At 33.7% G+C, this 24,628-nt stretch overlaps 1 protein-coding gene across 2 annotated transcripts in view; it reads right to left on the reverse strand.

Annotated features, from left to right (window-relative positions):
- The window catches only part of PNPLA8 (patatin like domain 8, phospholipase A2), a 48,907-nt gene that overhangs the window by 18,504 nt on the left and 5,775 nt on the right, over positions 1-24,628 (reverse strand). Inside the window, exons 2-7 of one of the 2 annotated variants that reach the window (XM_037010882.2) lie at positions 21,397-22,518; positions 21,097-21,246; positions 13,756-13,907; positions 11,188-11,282; positions 8,195-8,366; positions 4,418-4,475 (exon numbers count right to left, since the gene is read on the reverse strand). In XM_037010882.2, coding sequence (XP_036866777.2) covers positions 4,418-4,475; positions 8,195-8,366; positions 11,188-11,282; positions 13,756-13,907; positions 21,097-21,246; positions 21,397-22,428 — 1,659 coding nt within the window. In that variant the 5' untranslated portion in view covers positions 22,429-22,518. The remainder of the gene's footprint in view (positions 1-4,417; positions 4,476-8,194; positions 8,367-11,187; positions 11,283-13,755; positions 13,908-21,096; positions 21,247-21,396; positions 22,519-24,628) is intronic. The other variant, XM_037010883.2, reaches the window with a different exon arrangement.

Raw genomic sequence — 24,628 nt, forward strand, 5'->3', positions numbered from 1 at the left:
ATATCTATCAATAATCACCCTAAATGTAAATGGACTGAATGCACCAATCAAAAGACACACAGTAACAGAATGGAAAAAGAAAGATCCATTTATATGCTGCTTACAAGATACTCACCTCAAACCCAAAGATATGCACAGACAAAAGTGAAGGGATGGAAAAATATATTTCATGCAAACAATAGGGAGAAAAAAGCAGGTGTTGCAGTACTTGTATCAGACAAAATCGACTTCAAAACAAAGAAAGAAACAAGAGATAAAGAAGGACATTACATAATGATGAAGGGGTCAGTCCAACAAGAGGACATAACCATTATAAATATATATGCACCCAACACAGCAGCACCAACATATGTGAAACAAATACTAACATAATTAAAGGAGGAAATAGAATGCAATGCATTCATTTTAGGAGACTTCAACACACCACTCACTCCAACACTCCAAAGGACAGATCAACCAGACAGAAAATAAGTAAGGAGACAGAGGTACTGAACAACACTTTAAAGCAGATGGACCTAACGGACATCTACAGAACTCTACACCCAAAAGCAGCAGGATACACATTCCTCTCAAGTGCATATAGAACACTTTTCAAGAATAGATCATATAGTAGGCCACAAAAAGAGCCTCAGTAAATTCAAAATTATTGAAATTGTACCAACCAGCTTCCCAGACCACAAAGGTATGAAACTAGGAATAAATTATGTAAAGAAAACAAAAAAGCCCACAAACACACGGAGGCTTAACAACATGCTCCTAAACAACCAATGGATCAATGACCAAATAAAAACAGAGATCAAGCAATATATGGAGACAAATGAAAACAACAATTCAACACTGCAAAATATGTGAGACACAGTGAAGGCCGTGCTAAGACAGAAGTATACTGCAATGCAGGACTATCTCAGGAAAGAAGAATAATCCCATATTAACAGTCTAAACTCACAATTAACGAAACTAGAGAAAGAAAAACAAATGAGGCCCAAAGTCAGTAGAAGGAGGGACATAATAAAGATTAGAGCAGAAATAAATAAAATCAAGAAGAATAAAACAATAGAAAGAATCAATGAAAGCAAGAGCTGGTTCTTTGAGAAAACAAACAAAATAGATAAACCCCTACCCAGACTTATCAAGAAAAAAAGACAGACACATACACAGAATCAAAAATGAGAAAGGAAAAATCATTATGGACACCACAGAAATACAAAGAATTATTACAGAATACTATGAAAAATTATAAGCTAACAAACTGGATAACCTAGAAGAAATGGAAAACTTTATAGAAAAATACAACCTTCCAAGACTGACCCAGGAAGAAACAGAAAATCTGAACAGACCAATTACTAGCAACGAAACTGATCTGGTAAACAAAAACTCCCGAAGAACAAAATCCCTGAACCAGATGGCTTCCCACTGAATTTTATCAAACATTTAATGAAGAGCTAATACCCATTCTTCTTAAAGTTTTCCAAAAAGTAGAAGAGAAGGGAATACTCCCAAACTCATTCTATGAGGCCAGCATCACCCTAATACCAAAACCAGACAAAGACACCACAAAAAAAGAAAATTACAGACCAATATCCCTGACGCACATAGATACAAAAATACTCAACAAAACATTAGCAAACTGAATTCAAAAATACATCAAAAAGATCATCCATCATGATCAAGTAGGATTTATTCCCGGGATGCAAGGATGGTACAACATTCAAAAATCTATCAACATCACCCACCACATAAACAAAAAGGACAAAAAGCACATGATCATCTCCCTGGACGCTGAAAAAGCATTTGACAAAATTCAACATCCATTCATGATAAAAACTCTCAACAAAACGGGTACAGAGGGCAAGTACCTCAACATAATAAAGGCCATATATGACAAACCCACAGCCAACATCATACTTAACAGTGAGAAGCTGAAAGCCTTTCCTTTAACATCAGGAAGAAGACAAGGATGCCCACTCTCCCCACTTTTATTCAGCATAGTTCTGGAGGTCCTAGCCATGGCAATCAGAAAACACAAACATATAAAAGGTACCCAGAGTGGCTAGGAGGAAGTTAAACTGTCCCTGTTTGCAGATGACATGATATTGTACATGAAAATCCCTTAAGAATCCACTCCAAAACAACTAGATCTAATATCTGAATTCAGCAGAGTTGCAGGATATAAAATTAATACACAGAAATCTGTTGCATTCCTTTACACTAATAATGAACTCTCAGAAAGAAAAATCAGGAAAACAATTCCATTCACAGTTGCATCAAAAATAATAAAATACCTAGGAATTAACCTAACCAAGGAAGTGAAAGACCTGTACTCTGAAAACTACAGGACACTAATAAGAGAAATTAAAGAAGATACAAATAAATGGAAAAACATCCATGTTCATGGATAGGAAGAATTAATATTGTCAAAATGCCCATCCAGCCTAAAGCAATCTACAGATTCAATGCAATCCTATCAAAATACCAACAGCATTTTTCAACGAACTAGAACAAATAGTTCTTAAATTCATATGGAAGCTCAAAAGATCCCGAATAGTCCAAGCAATCCTGAGAAGGAAGAATAAAGCTGGGGGTTTATGCTCCCCAACTTCAAGCTCTACTACAAAGCCACAGTAATCAAGACAATTTGGTACTGGCAGAAGAACAGACCCATAGACCAATGGAACAGACTAGAGAGCCCAGATATAAACCCAAGTATATATGGTCAATTAATATATGATAAAGGAGCCATGGACATACAATGGGGAAATGACAGCCTCTTCAACAACTCGTGTTGGCAAAAGTGGACAGCTACATGCAAGAGAATGAAACTGGACTATTGTCTATCCCCATACACAAAAGTAAACTTGAAATGGATCAAAGACCTGAATGTAAGTCATGAAACCATAAAACTCTTAGAAGACAACATAGGCAAAAATCTCCTGAATATAAACATGAGCAACTTTTTCCTGAACACATCTCCTCGAGCAAGTGAAACAAAAGCAAAAATGAACACATGGGACTACATCAAGCTAAAAAGCTTCTGTATGGCAAAGGACACCATCAACAGAACAAAAAGGCATCCTACAGTATGGAAGAATATATTTGTAAATAACATATCCGATAAGGGGTTAACATCCAAAATATATAAAGAACTCACATGCCTCAACACTCAAAAAGCAAATAACCTGATTAAAAAATGGGTGGAGGATATGAAGAGACAATTCTCCAAAGAAGAAATTCAGATGGCCAACAGGCACATGAAAAGATGCTCCACATCACTAATCATCAGGGAAATGCAAATAAAAACCACAATGAGCTATCACCTCACACCAGTAAGGATGGCCAGTATCGAAAGGACTAAGAACAACAAATGCTGGTGAGGATGCAGAGAAAGGGGAACCTCCTACACAGCTGGTGGGAATGTGAACTAGTTCAACCATTGTGGAAAGCAGTATGGAGGTTCCTTAAAAAACTAAAAGTAGAAATACCATTTGACCTGAGAATTCCACTCCTTGCAATCTACCCAAAGAATATAATTTCTCAGATTCAAAAAGACATATGCACCCCTATGCTTATCGCAGCACTATTTACAACAGCCAAAATATGGAAGCAACCTAAGTGTTCAACAGTAGATGAATGGATAAAAAAGATGTGGTACATACACACAATGGAATATTATTCAGCCATAAGAAGAAAACAAATCCTACCATTTGCAATGACATGGATGGAGCTAGAGGGTATTATGCTCAGTGAAATAAGCCAGGCGGAAAAAGACATGTATCAAATGATTTCACTCATACATGGAGTATAAGAACAAAGAAAAACTGAAGCAACAAAAATAGCAGCAGACTCACAGAACCCAAGAATGGACTAATAGTTACAAAACGGAAAGGGACTGAGGAGAATGGGGGAAAAGGGAGGGACAAAGGGGAAAAAAGGGCATTATGATTAGCACACAATGTAGGGGGGGCACAGGGAGGGTGGTACAATGCAGAGAAGACAAGTAGTGATTCTATAGCATCTTACTACACTGATGGACAGTGACTGTAATGGGGTATGTTGTGGGGACTTGATGATGGGGAGAGTCTAGTAACCATAATGTTGCTCATGTAACTAGATTAATGATACAAAAAAAAGTAATATAACCTTAAAAAAAAAGAAACTGAGTAACTCTTATAATATAATAATTCTTCATTATTTTTAGTCCCAGTCTTTCATTTTCTTAAACTTTTGTTATGTTTTTACTGGATATAGAAAAGGTCTAATGACCACATCCTGAATCTTCATAGACTGATCCAATATATAAGTAATCAATATAATCTATTAGAAGAGGTTCCTGATAAATGTCTCAAGGGCCTTCAGAGTAAGTACTTTCATCTGATCTTCAATCCCAACTGGTGTTACATTTAAGAGACTCAAAACTTACCTTAGGACACGTGGGGTTTCTTGCTGTTTCAATCATTAGTGAGGATCCCATTCTATCCCTTTATTAAAGAAGAAAAATTTTAACAAAATCATTTTATTTCCTCACATCAGGGAACATACATTATGCAATTACTGTTTGCCCATGGCTCTGTCAAACTGCTACAAGGGACAAATAAGAAGCAGAAGAATCTCCTCTAGGAGGCTCATAATCCAATAAATGCATGTGAAACAATATGCAGTTGTTAATATCTGATTCAAACTGCAAGTATCTACAGTTCTGAGGGGGGCAATCAATATGGGCTGCAGTATCAGGGGAAGATGCATGAGGTACAGTTTAAGACAACATGAAAAGATGGCAAAGCAACTTATTCAAAGCCAGAATATATACAGGGGAAAGGCAGAGAGGCAGAATAAATCTGTCGTTTTCAGGGTCCTCCTGACAGGAAAAAGGAGCTGTGTTAAGACTGCAGAAAAAAGGGTAGATAAGTTACAAAGTAATCTAAAAACCAGACCAGAACATTCAGACTTTAAGCAATACGGAATCAAAGTCACTCCCCAAAAACGATCTTTTTAAATCATCTGAATTGGCATTTGAATTACTGCAATATGACAGAAGTTGTCCTTGGACAGCAACTTTCACAATTCCACTATAAGGGTATTTCATTTCAACGAACAGATTTTTTCCAGGCTTAAAAACTATTTATTGTTCCTCTGTATTGAATATAAAGGATATGTTTTTCACCAACTGGGCTTAATAAGAAAAAACATTTTTCTAATGACATTTTTTAAACAATATTGTTTCTCAACTAGAATATCATATAATCACATGAGGGCAGTATTTACAAATTAGGAATGATGTACCCTTTAAAATCTTTTATAAATATCAATGTAAAATACTTTCTAAAACAAACAAGATCCTTGTCTTTCCCAACCTGACCTATGTGTTTCTTCAGTAGGAAGATCAACGCAACTTTATTCTCCTAAGGATCTTTCACTTTATCTTTTATAGGAATCTTGCTGTAAAATTGGGACAGAGATCCTGGGAACATGCTACTTATATACTGTAAGAAATCTTCACATTTATTTTTTGTTTCAATGTTTATTTTATAAAAAGTTAAAAATTCTTTAGTGAATTAAGTAATGAATATAAATTTGAAGAGAAAGTCAAGAACATTAATTGCTTTACAGAGATGTCAAAATATGAAAAAATTCTCAACATGCCTAGATCCTACCAATGCTATAATTAAAAAGTGTCCCTAAAATACAAAATCATTATTACAGGCTCCAATGACTCATACTTCCTGATATCCATATCCTTGTATATATAGTCCCTTCCCACACAGACCCTGGGTTTGAGTGGCTTTGGTCAATGTGACATCAGCAAACATGCCATTAAACTGAAGCTTGATAAATACTTAAGCACTGGGGCTTGCCCTCTTGGAACTCTGAGGCCCCCAATGTGGGACGCAGTCCAGAACGAGAGGGACCATGTGGAGACAGAGACCAGCTGTCCCAGCCACCTCGGCTGAGCTCCCTGCTGCCAGTAGCCATGTGAGTCAGTTTAGACCCAAAAAATGGCCAGTGAAAACACAGAATCGTGAAACTAAATCATTGTTTGAAACCACTAAGGTTTGTAGTGTTTGTTTTATAGCAAAAACTGAGTGAAAAAGTAGGGAAAAATAAGATAAAAACAACCAAGCATACTCAGAAAGTTTATCAATCCTGTGACTAAAAATAAAGGAGCCTTTGAAGGAACATCAGTGAAATAGTAATATGCAAATACACAAAGATACTCTAATGAGTAAAAAAAGGGAAAAAAACAGTTCATAGCAGAGAAACTGGATTTACAGTAAATTTTCAAATCCTCATTAAAAAACTTAACCGTTGTTATTTTATGATTTAATGAGAATTGATATAGATTACTGTTTTTCTAATAGACACGAAAGAAGACCCCAAAATAAACAAACATACAATATTAATGGATGGGAAGACTGCTCAATTGGAAAGATGTCAATATTAAAAAATAACTGCTACATTTCATGTAATTTCAATCAAAGTTATCAAAGGGATTTACTTTCATCTAACAAAAGTAACCTAAGATTCACTCTGAAGATTAAGTGAAAACAGTGAAAAGGAAAAAGAATAAGGAAAAAAAGACTTGCTATGTTAGTATAAAAACATTATGCAATAGTTCAATAACTGAAACAAGTTGGGACAAAAACTTTGAAAGTCAATATAGAAAGACAAAATCTTGGACATAGACTCTGATGTAAATAAGAATTTAAAATATGGTAAAATTGGCATTTCAAATTAGTGAAAAATGGAAAAAGCACTTGGTAAAAAGTACAGGGACATTTGAATTCTTATTTGAAAAAAAAGTTTAACCCCCTTTCAATTACACAAAAAAAATCTCAGATGACCTAAATTCTAAAAATTGAAGTGTTTGACATTAAATATTTCATGAAATGGAAATAAAAGTTGATTCTGGTGGGTAAGTTGGTACAACTGTTTTGAAGAACAATTCAAACATTTATAGACATACATAGCTCATGATTAAAACATATATACTCTCTGTCCCAAAATTTTACTCTAGAAATTTACCTTAAAGACATAATCAGAGATTTATATAGAGATGTAGGATGCCCATCTGGACATTATATTGAACTTTAAAAATACCTGAAGTATTTTCCTTTTCCAATAGGAAATTTGTTAAATAAAAATAGTGCATCCATAAAAATGGAGTAGTGAAACCATTAAAACACGTCTCAAAAAATACTTAATGACATACAAAAATCATCCATGGTAAAATGCTCTGAAAATTATCATGTGCATTATCATCCCAATTTTGTGATGGGTATAATACATACACAGACACTCACAACCCCCTGCCCCCATACTTATTTACCTGTAAGGAATTATAGAAAAAAAGCACATCACCACATAAATAGTGTTTTTGTTCTTAGTGGGATTATAAATTATCTTCCTCATTATCTATGATGATTATTTTTTAAGGTATCAACAATGACTCAACAATTATGTTTCTTATAAACTGATCTACATATATATTTATTCTGAAATGTGAGCAGAAAATTACATTTTTGTACAATAGCATTGTTCATAATCACAAAAAATTAGGAACAATATAGATGTCCTAAATGTAAACAGTTAAGAAAATATGATACCATCACACTCTGGAATGTAGCATAACTCTGTTTTATAGAGATTTGTCAAGAGATTTTAATAAAGTTGAAAAAAAAGGGAAAAGTTATAAAATTATAATTGTAACAATTTCTGCCATATAAAATATATATAGAAAAAATTAGAAGGTAATTGCAATGTCTATAGCTCTGAGTAATAAGATTGTGGGTGATTTTAAGTTTTTTACTTTATGCTTATATTTTTTAAAGTGAGTACAATGGCTTTGTGTATTTTGGAAAAAATGTCTTAACATCATTAAATGTTTAAGAAGAATATCTGCTAATGACTTAAGAAAGACTATATATGTAAGTAGAAATAACAGGATGCAAGCAAACATGTTATCTATACACAATTTGGTCTCAATTTTTAAAAAGGCAACTTTTATATGCAAATCTCACATACATGAACCCAAGAAAATAGTGACTAGAATATGATTCACCAAATATTAACAGTGGCTATCTCCAACTAGTGGGGTCAATAACTGAATATTGTTCTTTACATTTTTCTGCATTTTTCAAATTATCATATGCATATATTACCTTAATCAAACCATTTTTAAAAAAGAATAGTTTTAACTTACTTAAGAATATTTTCCCATGTGTGACTGTCATAAAATGCATGGCTCCAACTCATTTTTACTGTTCCAACAATAACATTTTGTGAAAACACATCGGATCCTAATCTTCGATAAAGATCCTCACATTCATCCAGGGGCATATGAAACAATCCCAACATGAATGCTAATATAGCACCTGAAAGAAAGAATCCTTAGTTTTTATCAGCACTGACATTATAGTACTTAAAAATCTAAATAACAAGCCTGGTTAAAATTCTAGCTTTGACACTTTCCAACTGTGTCACCTGGGACAAACTACTAAATCTCTCAGAGCTCCAATTTTTTCATCTATAAAATAAAGATAACAACAATCAAAATATATAAGGCTCTTATACTGGGATAACACATTTAAAGTGCCTTATCAGGCATCAGTAAGGGTTTAATTAATGCTAACCAATGATGATGATGATAATTTTTAAATATACAAAAATGCATGTTTAAATTAAATTAAAATATATATAATTAAGATATTCTAGTAGATATTATCCTTTCCAACCTTAATAAATTTCTTAGTTTTAGTCACAGAATACAGCATATTTGACAACTTCTCAATTCATTAAAATAATTACTTCTTCAGGTTGGTCCTGGGAACCAATGCAATTAAAGAAATTAGGTCTCCAGCACATCCTTTTATTTATTTTTATTTTTTTAATAGCTGCTTGCATATCCTAGCTGCGAATGGTAGGGCACACTGCCACCTAGTGTACCTAATTGGTCTAAGCCTGAACTAAAGAGAAAAAGGTGGGGAGAAGGCTTTGTGTATGGGGAGAGGGTAGGTAGGACACAGTGAAGATAGGTATAGTGTCACTGCTCTCTTTGAAATTGCTATCAAACACCCAGGAAATCACCATCATAATGCATTTTAACTACTTCATGTATTTTATTATATTTGGTTTTATTCTAGTAAAAGATGGACAGCGTGTTTTAAAAAACACTGTATGGCATAACTATATGCTGTACAATAGAAATTGTTGTATTTCAATTTGCAGAAAATGTCTAATTAATTCAAGAAACAACTTGCCAAAAAATTAAGTTCTTTTCAAGCAGAGCTACTATAAAGAGCAAATATTTTAAAAATGAATGTTATTTAACTGGTAAGGACATTACCCTTAAGCTAGATACATATTTATTAACTTTATAAAAATTTTAAGTGCAAACAAAATTTGTTAGAGTATACAAAATGGAAAAAAAAGGAAGGAAGATTATAAGCAAATTATAAGCAATAAACTGTAGGTTAAAGTTCATATAAGCTACAAGACACAATGGAAAAGATATATATACTCTGACAAATACAGAAAGGTATATATACTGAAACTGATATTCTACTCCACGGATGAATCTCTATGATTTAAAATTCTCTTTATTGAGCACCCACCTATTAACAATGGCATCAAAGCAAGAAGTTAGCTTGTAGATATGTTTATATGTTTGAACTGCTAAGACCATTAGAAATGCTCAGGGTAAGAGCAACAAAGAAAGTACCAAAGAACACTAGCCCTGGGAAATGTCTCTTTAAGAAAAGTTTCCATAAAATGAATTAGGATACATATTGTTTTCCTATCCTGAGAGTCAAAATGCATTTTTACCATACGAGAAGATGTCAGAAGTCCCTCTAAAGAAACCTGTTAAACTTCCCTTCCCCAACACTCCCCAAATCTGCTGACATCCTGGGGAAGCAGTGTTGCTGAAACATCCGGAATCAGATTCCTTACGCTCTGGAATCACCCCTGTAACTGCTCTCATGAAGTTTTTGTGACTGAACATGGGCTAACATGCCCTCTGGGAGTACTGGTCAGACTTGACACTGTTAATGTACAGAAATCACTGGATTCTGTTGCTAATGGTTTTAGAACTATTGTTCTAATTCAAAAGAATGAGAAAAAGAAATAGAAATAAAAGCGATGAAGATAAGCTAATGTAAAATAAGAACTTATCAGGTCAAACAGTAAAATATGCAGGAAGGATCTATAATCTTAATAGTCTTTGAATGTTATCTGGGGAGTAAGCAGTACCGACCAGTAACCCGAGAGGTTTAATGTACACATGGGAGGGGGAACGCAGGACGGCAGATAGGGGAGGGAGATGATGTAAAGAAACTGGAAAACAAAACAAAACAAAAATTCATCTGCTGTTGACTCAACAAAAACTAAGATATTATTCAGTAACAATCATATTCTAAGCTGTCAATTTCCTCTGTAAAAACATGAAACTACAATTTTAAATGTATACCAACTAGCATTATTTAAAAACAGTCTGTAAAAAGCATATTCTCACATTTATCAATTTAAATTCTGGCTTCAAGCAATCAGATAAAAAAATGATATAAGAAGCAATATCCACACAGAGGGACATGTCTCACAGAAAAGTAAATCCTTATCCATCTTCATGTCTGGGTCAAAGACAGTTTGAATACCTCCTATCCTGTATCATAAAGCAATAATTCATAATTTATACTTGTCACTGTGTCTTATTTAAAACATATTTAGAAAGGTACATTTAAAAACTACTTTTTAAAACTTGAAGATTAGTTGATATACAGTATTAGATTGGTTTCAGGTGTATAACATAGTGATCTGACAGTTATCTATACTGCCAAATGCTCACTCCGATAAGTGTAGTCACCATCTGTCAACATACAAAGATATTACAATATTACTGACTATACTGTCTATGCTGTACTTTCATCCCTGTGACGAACTTATAAATGGAATTTTGTGCCTCTTTATCCTCTTCACCTAGTGCACCAACCCCCCAAAAACTACTTCTGAATGTTAACTTATTCCCAATAAACATTTTTAAAAATTAATTAAGCAAACCAAAGGATTACTCATCATCAAAACATGGAACTAATTAATACTCATCATTTCAGGGTATGACCAGATCTTCAACCTAAGTGCTTAATGTTCTTTTTCTTATTGCAGTCCTGGGATGTACCACTTCTAAATAGTAATAATTACCTGTGCTTACACCACAAATGTAATCAAAAAGCTGATGAACTGGCTTCTTAGTAAGTTCAACTAATTTACGTAGTGTCTGAAGAGCAACCACACCCCTGTAGAAGAGATAAAAGGTGAAATGAGAATTCCTGCTTTAAAGAAAGTCACTGAATAAACAATCCTACAAATTGCTTTTCTAGCTTATAATCCAACATGAAAACTAATCATATAAATTAGCATCAGCAAAAATTGCCTAAATTTTTAAGATCACTTTCTAAAATATAGTATCTCAATAATGACATAGAACCTGTATTATGGCAACACATTTATGAATGTATACTAGCATCTTAAATAAGACTGTGAAGACATGTCAATACAAGATTTATTTTTAAACACCCCAACCATTGAAAATACATAAAAATCCAAACTCACCAGTTTTGAGATGCTATATATTGGTTTCTTCTCTTACCTATGTATTTGATAATCTATGTTTCAATACATTTTTTATTTAATATTCCACTAGCAGTATTTTTAAGCTTTTGTTTATTTTTTAAAAACTCAACCTTAGGACAATGATTTGCATAAAGGATGTATTAATTTATGTTGATGACTTTGTTCACTGCTGGTTTGCTGGTTTCTTGACAAAGACAGCAAATAGCTTCACGATGAGTGTGAAAGATGAAATCATCTAGGAGGTGCAGCCAACTCAGCGTGTGTGTCACCTGGGGACAATTCTCAACACTGGGAATATGCAGAAACAATGAAATGTTCTAAGTTGTGGGACAGACAAGTCCTGAATGGTAACCACACAAAATAAAATTTTAAATATCAAATTTTGCTTTGATATTGCTAACAGGAAGTCACTAGAAAATATTGTAAAGTTAAAGTAGAAAACCAAAGATGCTGACCTTTTTTAATTGTACCAAGTAATGTGGATTTGAAGAAAGGTAACAGAAGACGAGATGGCTTATAAGAGAAATACATTACGAATTCAGGTGAGACATGAAGAATTAAAGACAATGCTGGATAAAAATTTCAACAATGTGACCTCTATTACTTATAAAATAGGAAATAAAACATGCATACACATTTCACACTGATAAAAATATATGAAAAAAATAAAAGTCTTAAAAATAATCTAGAAATTGTGAGCTTATGGTTTGTTTTGGTTTTCTTCATATTTTTCTTTTCCTTTATACCAAGTTTTACTTGTATAATCAGGAAGAAAACTACCTTAAAATTCTGTATTTATAAATTAATTCAGGACAAATTTAAAGATTAATACACTTTACATGTTGAGACTACATGCCTAATGCTGTACCAGGCTCTTGTATACAAAAGAAATAAAAGACAGATGTTCTTTTCCTTATAAGCCCTTCTGGCATTATTTCACTTTCTCAGGAATATCCAAAAGATCGTATAAGACTTCTCTCCTCAATCAATTCTATCTTCATTTGCATGGTACTACTGCATGGATATGTAAAGCCTTATCATCAACATGTCCGAAACAAAACCATCTTTCTCACCAATCACATCCTTCCCTGTCCCTGCAATTCGGTCTCAGTCCTCCACAGGGTTTATGCTTAAGAGTGATTTCAGTCTATTTCTACCATATATAGTTTCCCTTCTCCTTCAAAATTTTCATGTATATTTTTCTTTCCTCCAGCTCCCTACTGCCACCATCTGAGGTTAGTATTTTACTGTCCTCTGCCTAGATTATTAAGGAGTCTCCTTTTATCACTCACTCCTTCACTGACACTGGTGTCAAAATTTAAAGGACTTGGCTGAAATTGAAGACTGTAGAATTAACAGAAAGGAAAGGCAGTACTTGGACATGCAGAAGAGTGATCAGCAAGGCAAGTGTACCAGAGAGTGAATTGGTGAGGTAAATCAGAGCTAGGAGCAACAGGCAGGGCATGTACTATCCATCTAAGAGTAGGAGTAGAGACGGCAGGGAGCTGGCACCCGCACTAGGAAATGTGGGGAAAAAGGTTCGTGATAGCAAGCCAAAGAATCTAACTAAGAAGTAGGAAGGAACTAAACAAACTAGGACAGAATAAGAAGTATGGATGAATTGCCAGTAGTAGAATGGAGCTTGATGGTGAAATTATCTCCTACCGAGCTAAGAAGACATTAAGTATTTCTGGGGTAGCACCAGAATTCTCAGCTGCAAGTGAAGATGTAAGAAGTCAGGAAGTTACTGATATAGACTTCTCTTAAACCGCCACTTTATTGACTAGTTGACCAATACATTTAGGTTTATCTTACCTTAATCTATATAATAAAAGAAAGCAAACATTACAAAACATTGCTAAGATTTTAAAAGAATCAAGGTTAATAAACTGTCCTAAACTATTGAACAGATATGAAAAGACAAAACTAAAACATAAATACCAGATCAAATTAAAGTAAAAGGCAATTTGGGTAAGATGTTAAAGAAGGTCTAGACTGATCCAGTAAATTAATAACTATTTCATGTTTTATTTAAAAAATTTGATTTTATAATGATACAATTACACTGAATCAGTTTAAAAATTCCTAGGGTTGATTTGGATCTATAGTTTAAAAAAAATCATTTTCTAGTCTTACCTCGTTCCTCCACCATCAATTGTGAGAATTCGAATTCCTCTCCCTTTTACTGGATCCACATAGCCAATTAAAGCCAAAATTTCTCTAACTGCAGCCTGAAGAGTTTCATCCTTAATTTGTCTCAATCGCAATAAATACGGAATAATTTTTTCCTATATTGAGAGAAATATATTTTGTTGCTTTTGTCAAATCAAGAGTGAAAATGTAGTTATTTTCCTCCAACCATGTAGATCATCACATATAATCAAGGTGCCAGTTTTTATTACTTCCTCAGTACTCTTAAGTGATAAGATTAGTTTCTGACATTGTGATGTCAAATAACATTTAGAGTATAGCTGCCCTAATATCTAGAAAACCTCTATCCAAATCTTTTCTTTAAAAGGTACAATGATTAATGAAAACTTGGGAAATGTTAATGTAACAAAAAAGGTTAACATTATAAAGTTGATACAATATTTCATCCAAATCCTACATTAAGAAGATGAAACTGCTTCACAGTAATTATTGGAAATTAAACTTATTAAAAGAAAAAATAAACCATCTTTTGTACATTGCAGATAGGATAAAGGGGTAGCTCACAGTGAGCATGAACAAATGTTAATTAATAAATAAAGCTAAGGTGGAAAGCAAAACCTTACACTTACAATTAAATTGTTTAAACAAACCTGGGACTCCAAGACGCTACTTCATATTATTGTTCAACTTTATACTACTGGTAAGAGGTAAAAGCTTAAATTAAATGCTAGGCGTCTATGCTGAGTTTACCAAAGATTTTCTAGATTCTTTACACAGAAGCATGTTATCTGGTCAGTACTCCAGGTAAGGGCATAATCGAGTGACAGCTATATTTGTGCTGTGTAACCTTCTGTAAATCAAGTAATTTCCAATGTATCACTCATTTTGTTTCTTTTTTTATGATAAATCAAATCTGACATACTACTGTTTTAAATTCCATTTTTGTTCAATCCCTTCCCCGAACCCCACCCGGGCTGTGTTGAGCTCCAAAGTTCCACTAGAGGAACCTGAACAATGGTAGAGATGGAAATGTAAATTTCCATCTCTGGTTAGGCTAGAATGGTCTCTTTCCAAGATCAGAAAAGTTTGACAAAATACAAAAAAAAGTGCCATCTGTTTAAAAGCATCAGAGAGCTTCTGAAGCAGTGAGGACAGGAGGGGCTAAGAATCTAGAGAAGGGTTAACTGCTGGGAAGTGAGCTCCTAACTACAGCTTTTCCTCCCTTGAGACATTTGCTGCTTTGGGGAAGAAATGAAGGACTGAAAAAATGGGGTTGGCTCAAACAGAGGGCCATGGATGAAAAACAGAGAAACCAGCTGAACATTCCGAGTCTCATGGTTTTTGAGCCATAAAACAGAAGACTTGAGGGGCCTCAATGACATGACTGGTTTCACCTCAAAACAGCTGCTAGATTCTTTAACTAAATGATTTGGGAAGTCAAAAAGCTAACTGAAAAACTCTGGAGTGGAAATTTGTGTATTCCTGAAATTTTAGAGCCCAAGGGAGTGGTGGTGGTAGTAATGCACCAGGCTATCAACTGAAAACTCTGGCGGAATATGCCTTAGAAATGGGAAACTACAGGTCTCACCAAATTACCCAGCCTTCACGCAGCTCTGACCCTAACTAAATTAAGGTTATTAGTGTCCCACTCTATATTTCAAGCAGAAAAACAAACAAACTACCTCTGGAAAAAGAAACCATCTGATACAATCTAGATCCTATGCAATTTTTAAAAATCAAAATGCTTAACAACCAGAAAAATTATAAGGTATGTGAAATCAGTACCAAATGATCAAAGACCAAGATGATATTAGAATTCCCAGTAAAACATACTGAAATAACAAAAATAAAATTATCGTCTCAAAACATCATCTACCTAGGAATTTTTAAAAATTCTAATAGATGTGCAAGACATTTATATTAAAAATCTTTAAATATTAAGTGCTCTGGTGTGAATATTTTGTGTTCTCTCAAAATTCATATGCTGAAATCCTAACCCCCAAAGATGATCGTATTAGGAGGTGGAGCCTTTGGGATGTGTTGGGTCACAAGCTCAGAACCCTCATGAATGGGATTAGTGCCTTTATACAGGAAGCTCCAGAGAGCTGTCTTACCCCTCCTGCTAGGTGTAGACACGGAGGGAAGGCACCAGCTGTGAACCAGGAAGAGGGTGGTCCTCACCAGAAGGCAATCAGGCTGGCACCTTAATCTTGGACTTTCAGCTTCCAAAACTCCAAGAAATAAATTTCTGTTGTTTATAAGCTATCCAGTTGGTGGTATTTTGTTATAGCAGCCCAAATGGACAAAGACATTGAGGGAAAATAAAGGCAACCCAAATAAATGGAAGAAGACACCATACTCGTGGCTTGGAAGACTTAATATTATAGAATCAATTCTCCCCAAATTGTTCCATAGTTTCAACATAATCCCAGCATGATTTTCTTCATTTTTAAAATTTCTGATAAGCCAAAATTTAAGTGGAAATATAATGTGCCAAGACTACCTGAGACAATATTGAGAAGGAACAAAGGTGTAAGATTTAGACTACTAGACATTATATTATATGTCTATTATAAAGCTCAATAATTTAGGCAGTGTAGTATTGGAGCAAGGATAAACAAATACACTAATGGAATAGAACAGTGTTCAGAAATAGACCCATATGTAATCAACTGATTTATGATGAAAGTCTTTTCAATAAATTTAGCTAGGTCAACTGGGTATGTATATTAAAAAAAATCAGGACTTCTACCTCACACCATAGATCTAAGTCTACTCTAGAAGAATAGTAGATGTAAGTGTGAAAGGCAAAACAATAAAGTTTTAGAAGAAAACAGAGGAGAATGTCTTTATGATGTTAAGATAGGCAAAGATTTCTTAAATAGGGCACAAAATGCTAACCATAAAGGAAAATGTTTATAAATTGGACTCTATTAAAATTAAAAATATCTGTCATCACTAAAAACCATGAAGAGCAAAAAGGTAACCTACAGAATGGGAGAATATATTTACAAGACATATATGTGATATCATATATACTTATTAAAAGACTTGTACCCATAATGTAGAGATTCTCCAAATCAATAAGAAAAACTGGTCAATCCAATGGAAAAATGAGTAAGACCAGGAATAGGCAATTCACAAAGGAATTATGCAAATGGCCAATAATAATAATAGTAATAAACACTGGAAAAAGTGCTGAACTACAGAGTTACCAAAGAAATACAAATTAAAACCACCATTTAGTATCACTAAGCACCCAAGAAAATGGCTAAGTTAAAAAAGATAAATAATATAAACTGGTGGACAGAAGTAGGATGTCCCAGAAGGCTCATACAATTTTGGTGAAAGTATTAATTGGTATAAGCATTTTGCATTTGGGGAGTAACTAATGAAGATGAAAACAGACACACTCTCTGACCAGGTATATACACCTTGGATATATACACTCTTGGATATACACCTCAAGAATGTTTTCCAAAAGATAGATCCAAGAAACACTATTACTAAATATTCCCATAGTGGAAACTATCCAAATGTCCATCAGCAATAAAATGGGTAAATACATTGCACTACATTCAGACCACAGAATATACCGCAATGAGAATGACTATCCACAACTACACCCAGTTAATATAGGAAGTTCTCACAAATATAATGTTGAGCGGGGAAAATCAAACAGCACAAGCTATATAATTTTATTTATATAATATGCAGAAAGATGCACAACTTACCTATAATGCTGATCAATCTTTTTTGGAGATAGTGATTGGAAGGGGGCAAAAAGTGCTGGTAACATTGTTTCTTATACTGGTGGTGGCTACATAGATGTGTTCAATTTTTTGAAAATTCATGGAGCTGTACATTTATGTATATGATACTTCTCTGTACATGAAATTTTCATAAGAAGTTAAAAAAACAGACAAGAATCAGCTTGAAAGGGCCCCTACTAGTCAAAGCTGAGATCAATTTAGCATTAAAAAAAGGGGAATTAAAAGGAGATTATAGAAACACAAATTATGAAAAACTGTAAGTTCATAATACTAGTAAAACAAAGATGATAAAAATTCATGTCAGCATTGAGACAGCTTTGAGAGCAACAATTAACTTTGAAAATTAGTGACGAATAGTAAGAAATTAAGCATCTCTTGCTTTCCCTGTAAAATTGTCTTCCAAATAGCTTTAGCTGATTAAGGAAAGGTCTATTTTTATATTAAAAATGTCAATTAATGTAGACTGATAGAATTAGAAATTTACCATATGGAACTCTAATGAAATGACTAGTTCTGGAACCAATTAGGTTAATGGTTTATAGGATAATGGTTCTAGCTCAACTGTCCAATGAAAATATCAGACTGTCATCACCCTAATTCAATGGTCAACCCTAGTATTACTAATGGTTGTTCAACCAGTTATGTGTTCTGATATGATACAATATGAGGCACATGATATCATCTACAAGGTGCTCTAACAAAAAAAAATGTTAAATTCAATCAAGCCTTTATATTTAAATTCTAGCATTCAGGAAATAAAAAGGAAAGAATACATCAAATAATACCAAATGAGGAGGAAGGTAGGTAAATCCATAAAGTGAAGCATTTTATGACATATCTGGCCTGGTCTCTTCAATTCTTCAATTAGTTTTGAAGGCACAGGTAAGGAAGGACTGTGCTTTGTTATAAATGACTTAGAGAAACAACCAGATGAAATGTACAGTCTAGACTAGACCCTCACTTGGATCCAATCAGTTACATAAAGAACATTTTCAAACTGGTTACAGGTGAGATGAAAATTTACTGATTGAGAAAGGTGTACATGACAAGCTGAAAAAACAAAAAACAGGTTATAAAACAGCACATGTAGAATGACTTTATTTTGGTGTGTGTGTGTGTGTGTGTATACACATACATATATATAAAATAATGAATAATATATAATATACATGTATAGAATTTGTAGAGTAATGTTGTGGGAATGTGGTGAATGTTCTCCAATCCCCAATCCACTTCCCCTTCCAGGCACACAAAGGCAGTACTTCTCAGGCTGATGCAAGAGGGCAGGATAAATAAGTTCTGAGTAGAAGAAACTTACAGTGCTTTCTGCTCAGAGACTGTCTTTCCCTGCAATAACAATCATGGCGGAAGCCTCGTACTGAGATATAGAGAACAAAGACCATAGTAGCCACGACGTGGAGGCTCACTGTCCTGGAGAGTCACCCAAACCCACAGCCGACTTTGAATGAGAGACAAATAAACTCTGTTGTGTTAAGCCACCTAGATTTTGTTTTGTTTGTTATTAGAGATGAACTCGGCTTAATCTGACTTATCTGACAAATAGCATTCTAGATTACAGTGGTGGTAAAAATGTTACTTTCTTACTTTTTACTTTTTTCCTGGTTTTCTATAATGTCCATGTACTTCCCCTTTTTTAAGTAATAAAAGGTTACTTTTTTATATAGTGAAAGGTGACCACCTTCACCACCAAAAATGAAAATATCATCAGAGACAATTTCCTAGGTGTAGTTGCCATAAAAGCAGCATATAAAATCCATATACACACAAGAGGAAACTAGTTTCTATTAGTGCATTAGATCAAAGACAATTTTCTAGATTTGGTCACCATAAATATGGTACAAATTCATATAGATGTTCTATAACAGTATAGCCTTTTGAAAACTTGATTTTTGATAATAATGAAAATGTAGTTAGGAAAGATTATATAAGTGTACATGCTAACATGGCTTGAGCAATTTATCAAGTTCCTTATTTTTGAGATACTTATTATTTAGGAGAAGGGTGTGAACTTTCTTCAGACAATCCAGATTTTCATTTATAGTTGATCTGAATATACACTTCTGTATCACATTTCTCCTTGGTATTGAAGGGTCCTTAGATTTAAATTATGAAAAGTAACAGTCCTCAAAGTTTCTATTAACGAAACTGTTCATAACAGACTCATAGTGAAAACTACCCAGAAATCCATCAATGGTACAATGAGTAAACTATGATATAATCACACCAAGGAACAGAAAAGCAACAAGAATCAATGATCTACAACTACTCACAACACTGTGTATGATTCCTACCAACAGTATAAATGAAGAAGGCCAACCACAGTAGTTATATAATATGAAAAAAAACAGGCAAAACAAATCTCTAACTACTTTGTTGGGAGATTATGACCAAAAGGAGACACAAGGCAGGCTTCTGAAGCACTGGTAAATTCTGTTCTTCATCTGGGTGACAGTTACATGGATGTGGTCAGTTTGTGAAAAATCCACTGAACTTTGTACTTACAAGTGCATGTGTATTATACTTCAATAAAATGTTTTTTAAAAGTTTTTGGAAGTATGCCATTTCATTTAACACTATGCTTTCAATATGTCACTAAGATCTTAAATGGACTTAAAAGCACATTTATATTTGGAAAATTTATCTTTTACATAAGAGATTACATATATGAGAGATAATCCTAAATTTTACGAATATGAAATTCTAAAGTTTAGCTATTTTAATTATGCACTATACAACATAAAACTATAAAAGGATGCATTATACAAAGGCTTAATTAGATCATTTTTCAGCAAAATGGTTGTCAAAAATCTGAATAAATATGAACTAAGTTAACTTATAATTTTCCGAATGGCAATTTAAAAATAAGCACTAACAAATCTCTAATGAAATGTTAACATTATTTTATTACATTATATTTTCAAACTATTCATTAAATATTTCAAATAATCTTGGTATTACAGATGTAGAGACACAACCACATCATTCATATTAATATTTATTTCCCTGACAACAGTCTATTTAAATGGGTCGAAATTATCTTCACTATTTTATATTTGAAAAAACTGAGGCAAAGAAAAGCTAATTGTTTAATACGATTATCAATAAGATCATTAAAATGTTTAGACTTTCAAACATAAAAAGATCATGAAATAAAAATTAGCAATGGTTTTACTTATGAATTACACCTCCTGTCTTAAAAGAGTAGTTACATAGTATAAATATCTGCATTGCATTTAAGAAAAGCTTGGCAGCTATTAGAGAATTCATCAAATATACTAAGACTTGTCCTCTATCTTAAAATGTTGAATCTCAAATACAGAAACCAGTAATAATAAAATAATTTATAATCACAGAATTCAGTATAATGTATCATAGAATATCACAGAATAAATGGGGCAATTACTGAATATATAACATGTATGATAAAAAACACAAAAATTAAGTAAAAAAATAAAAGGCACTACCTTCTCCATTTTAGGTTTATTAGTATTTTTATTTCAAGACAAAACCAGATTAAATAAATTAGAGTTACCTTGACAGCCACTCCTTTTCCTTCAGGAAATTCTAGGAGATGAAAAGTCAATTCTTCAACTCTATTAATGCAGAGCTTTGGGTCAGCTGTTCTTCGCAGTGCCTGAACCAACGCCCGGGTTCTGTTATCAATACTCACTCTTGCAATAATCTACAAAGATATATTAAGATATATATGATTAGAATAGGAAACTGCACTAGAAATGCCAACAAACGATTCAAGTTTCTTAGATTCCATTAGGAAAGGAAACTCATAAATGTGACAAAACTGAAACTTAAACCATACTGTATCACAACTTGCCTTTTCTCGCTGAAGAGAGAGCCGCTTTTTCTCCTCTCCGTCTTTGTCTTTGCTGACAGTCTGTTCAGCCTTAACAGCCACGTCCTGTTCTTCCGACTGACTCTTTGAATCATACTTTAATTTGGGGACAAGTCCACCAATATAACCACCGACTAAAGCCTGTACTCCTTCAGTGGGACGAGAAAGAAAGTTAGCAATGCTCTGTTTAGTAGACACGGGAAGAACCTCAGGGGTCACACTGGGTCCCGTAGGTTTGTCCACGGCGGATGACGAAGATTCTGAGTCCAGCTTCTTATCAGCCAGGATGCCTGGAGAATTGGATTTCTCTTCTTCAACCTTTCTATCTTCAAGTTCTAATTTGTCCCGGAAATGGTTATTTTCCTTTTCTTTAGACATTTTCTCCTCACGTTTGAAGTATGAATTAATATGACTTGATAAAAAATAGAATGACTCTCCAAATTTTGTGGTTATATTTGTGTAATGAAAAAGGCTTTCTTTACCTGTATCTTCATCTACAACATGACTCTTCTTTTCTGGTGATTTGCCACTGTATTTTTTCAGAGCTTTGATGGCTTGTTTAATGTTTTTCTGTTTTAACCAGTCACTATCCACTACTTTTCTTAATATTCGAGAACTTGGCTTAAATTGAGCTAAACGTGAGATCATTTCATTCTGTTTGCCAAAAACAGCCTTTGAAACAGAGTTCAAAGTACTTTTAATACGGGACATACGAATGCTCACTTTCGTAAGTCCCTTGGGAGCAGAAGTGCTAAGTTTCAAAATTCCAATATGCAAACCATGGCTGCTTGGAGAGTGACAGGGCTTACTGCAAGAATGGGCTTCAGTTTGGGCCCACTTACGTCTTATTTTGCTTGTATGAAAACCTCTTTGCAGACTGATGTGGCTTACCCTCCAGTAATGTCTAGGTGAGTAAAAGAAATGCAGTTGCTTGTTTCTCTGCTTCCCACAAAGACTTCTTGCATTACTAAGGAGGTAAATATAATATATATCTATAGTCAAATTAATAGACATAACTTAAAAATCATTTAATTTCTATATGTTATGATTTTCACTTCATTCCTGAATGCTTCATTTAAGAAATGCCATAATTCATGGTCTTACCTGAAATACCAAGAAAAAAAAATTAGGATTCAAGGTAAAACTGAAATAGGGACTAAGACAAAATACATTACTACTCAAACAAAACTCTGCAACTTGTCTCAAAAAGACAGAATAATAGTTTTCATTACAGCTAATACAAATTTCACTTTTAAGCTCATAGAAGTAGTTCAGTTTTCAGTACAGAAATCAGTGAAAAAAGCAAGGGTATATATAGTAGGATGTTTCATGACAACTAATTTAGGGAAGCTCCAAGAGATACGTTTCCTATATCAAATAACTTGAATATGCAATTTAGATAATACTATGCTGTTTTTCTTCCTTATTGTTAAAGTCTTGGCTACTTTACATAACACTAAACTTTAAGACAAGAGCCAAGTCTTATACTTTATTCACTGCAAACCATTTATAAAATATTTTATATACACCAGACATTGTGCTAGACACTGAAACCACAAAGACAAACAGGATATCAAGGACCTTTCAGTCTAGAGCTAGAGAAAGCCATGTAAAAGAGATTTTACTATCCAGTAACAAGTGTTTATTAAATCAAAGAACAGATTATAGAAGAAGCAACATGCAACTTCTAATAGACAACTGGTTCAAAACCACAATATAAATAGAACACATAAAGATAAGAAAGAAAAGATTAATCCAGTAAAAAAATAGGCAATGGACATAAACCAGTCACAGAAGAATAAATACAAACAGTGAAATTATGAAAACATCCTCCACATTGAAAATAAATGCCAACCGAAATAGACATTTTGTTTTTTCAACGGGTCAAAATGTAAATGATTGATAATGTCCAGTACTGATAATGGGCTGGGGGAATGGGACACAGCTGGCTATCTGACAGTACCTAATGAAATTTTAATGCTGTCTGTCAAAATATTAAGGGGACATATTCCTTAATCAGCAATTGCACTATTAAGAATCTATCCTACAGAACTACTTGCGTAAGAGTGCAAAGATATGTTTCCTGACACATTGCTTGAAACAACAAAATCCTAAAAAACAACTCTAAAGCTTCTAGCAAGGAATGGTTATATAAATTATGGTACATTGAAACAGTGGAGTGAGTTATCATATAATATGATGTAGCAGTTAGAGAAAATTAGGTGATCTGTGTACATTGACATATCCTCCATACACAGTACAGTGAAAAAGGCAAGCTGCAATGCTATATGTACACACACATGAAGATATACAGATGTAGATATGTAGATATTATGTAATAAAAAAACCCCAAAAGTCTATATATGAAGTTTAAATCTGTAGCTACACATACACATACACAACAGAGAGAGATTCTGAAAGGATAGCCACCATTTATTCTTGTGAACTGAAGAATGGGATCAAGAAAATGAGGAGAAGGGCTTTTCCTTTTTACTTTTGTATTGTCTGAGTTATTTACAATGAGCAAGTATTACTTTGTAATTAGAAAAAGCCAACAGCTTTAAGCAGTTTAACTGTGCCCTGTGAATAGAAGACACATGACAAAGGTAGATACCCAGGTGAGTCCAACAAAAGACAATAAAAACTGGGTAAAGTTAAAAAGGAATTCATCATACGGTAAAGACAAGAAGGAAAGGAAAGAATTCTAGACAGGAAAAATAATGGAAAAAAGTCAATAAATGCAAACACAAAAAAGCATTTAAGAAAGCATTCACAACATGAACAAAAACTGCAAGTAGTCTAGTTTCACTACAGGACCTAGAGAGAACAATGAATGAGAGAGAGGTAGAAAATAATACTGCAGAGTCTGGGTCAGATTGTGAAGAATCTTATAAATACTGCCAAGGAATATAAATATTACCATACTGTCAAAAAGGATTTTAAGCAAAGGAAAGACATTTAGAAAGATGATTCTAGCAGATCTGACAAAATGGAGTTATGGGCAAGACTGAGAAAGACAGAAAACCAAGAACCTATTAAGACTGTTCGGAACATGATAGTCTGAGTGAAAGTCTTTCTAAATTGCATGTGAGCATATTACTTTAAATACCCAATTTCACAGAAGGGAGGAAAGAAAAGAAGCAAACCTATTTGCCTTTCTGGGCCTTCTGAATTCCTTTAGACCTGCAGTCAATGTAATTACTCTGAATTAACA

The sequence above is a fragment of the Manis javanica genome, chromosome 6 (assembly GCF_040802235.1).
Source record: "Manis javanica isolate MJ-LG chromosome 6, MJ_LKY, whole genome shotgun sequence".
NCBI classification, from domain to species: domain Eukaryota; kingdom Metazoa; phylum Chordata; class Mammalia; order Pholidota; family Manidae; genus Manis; species Manis javanica.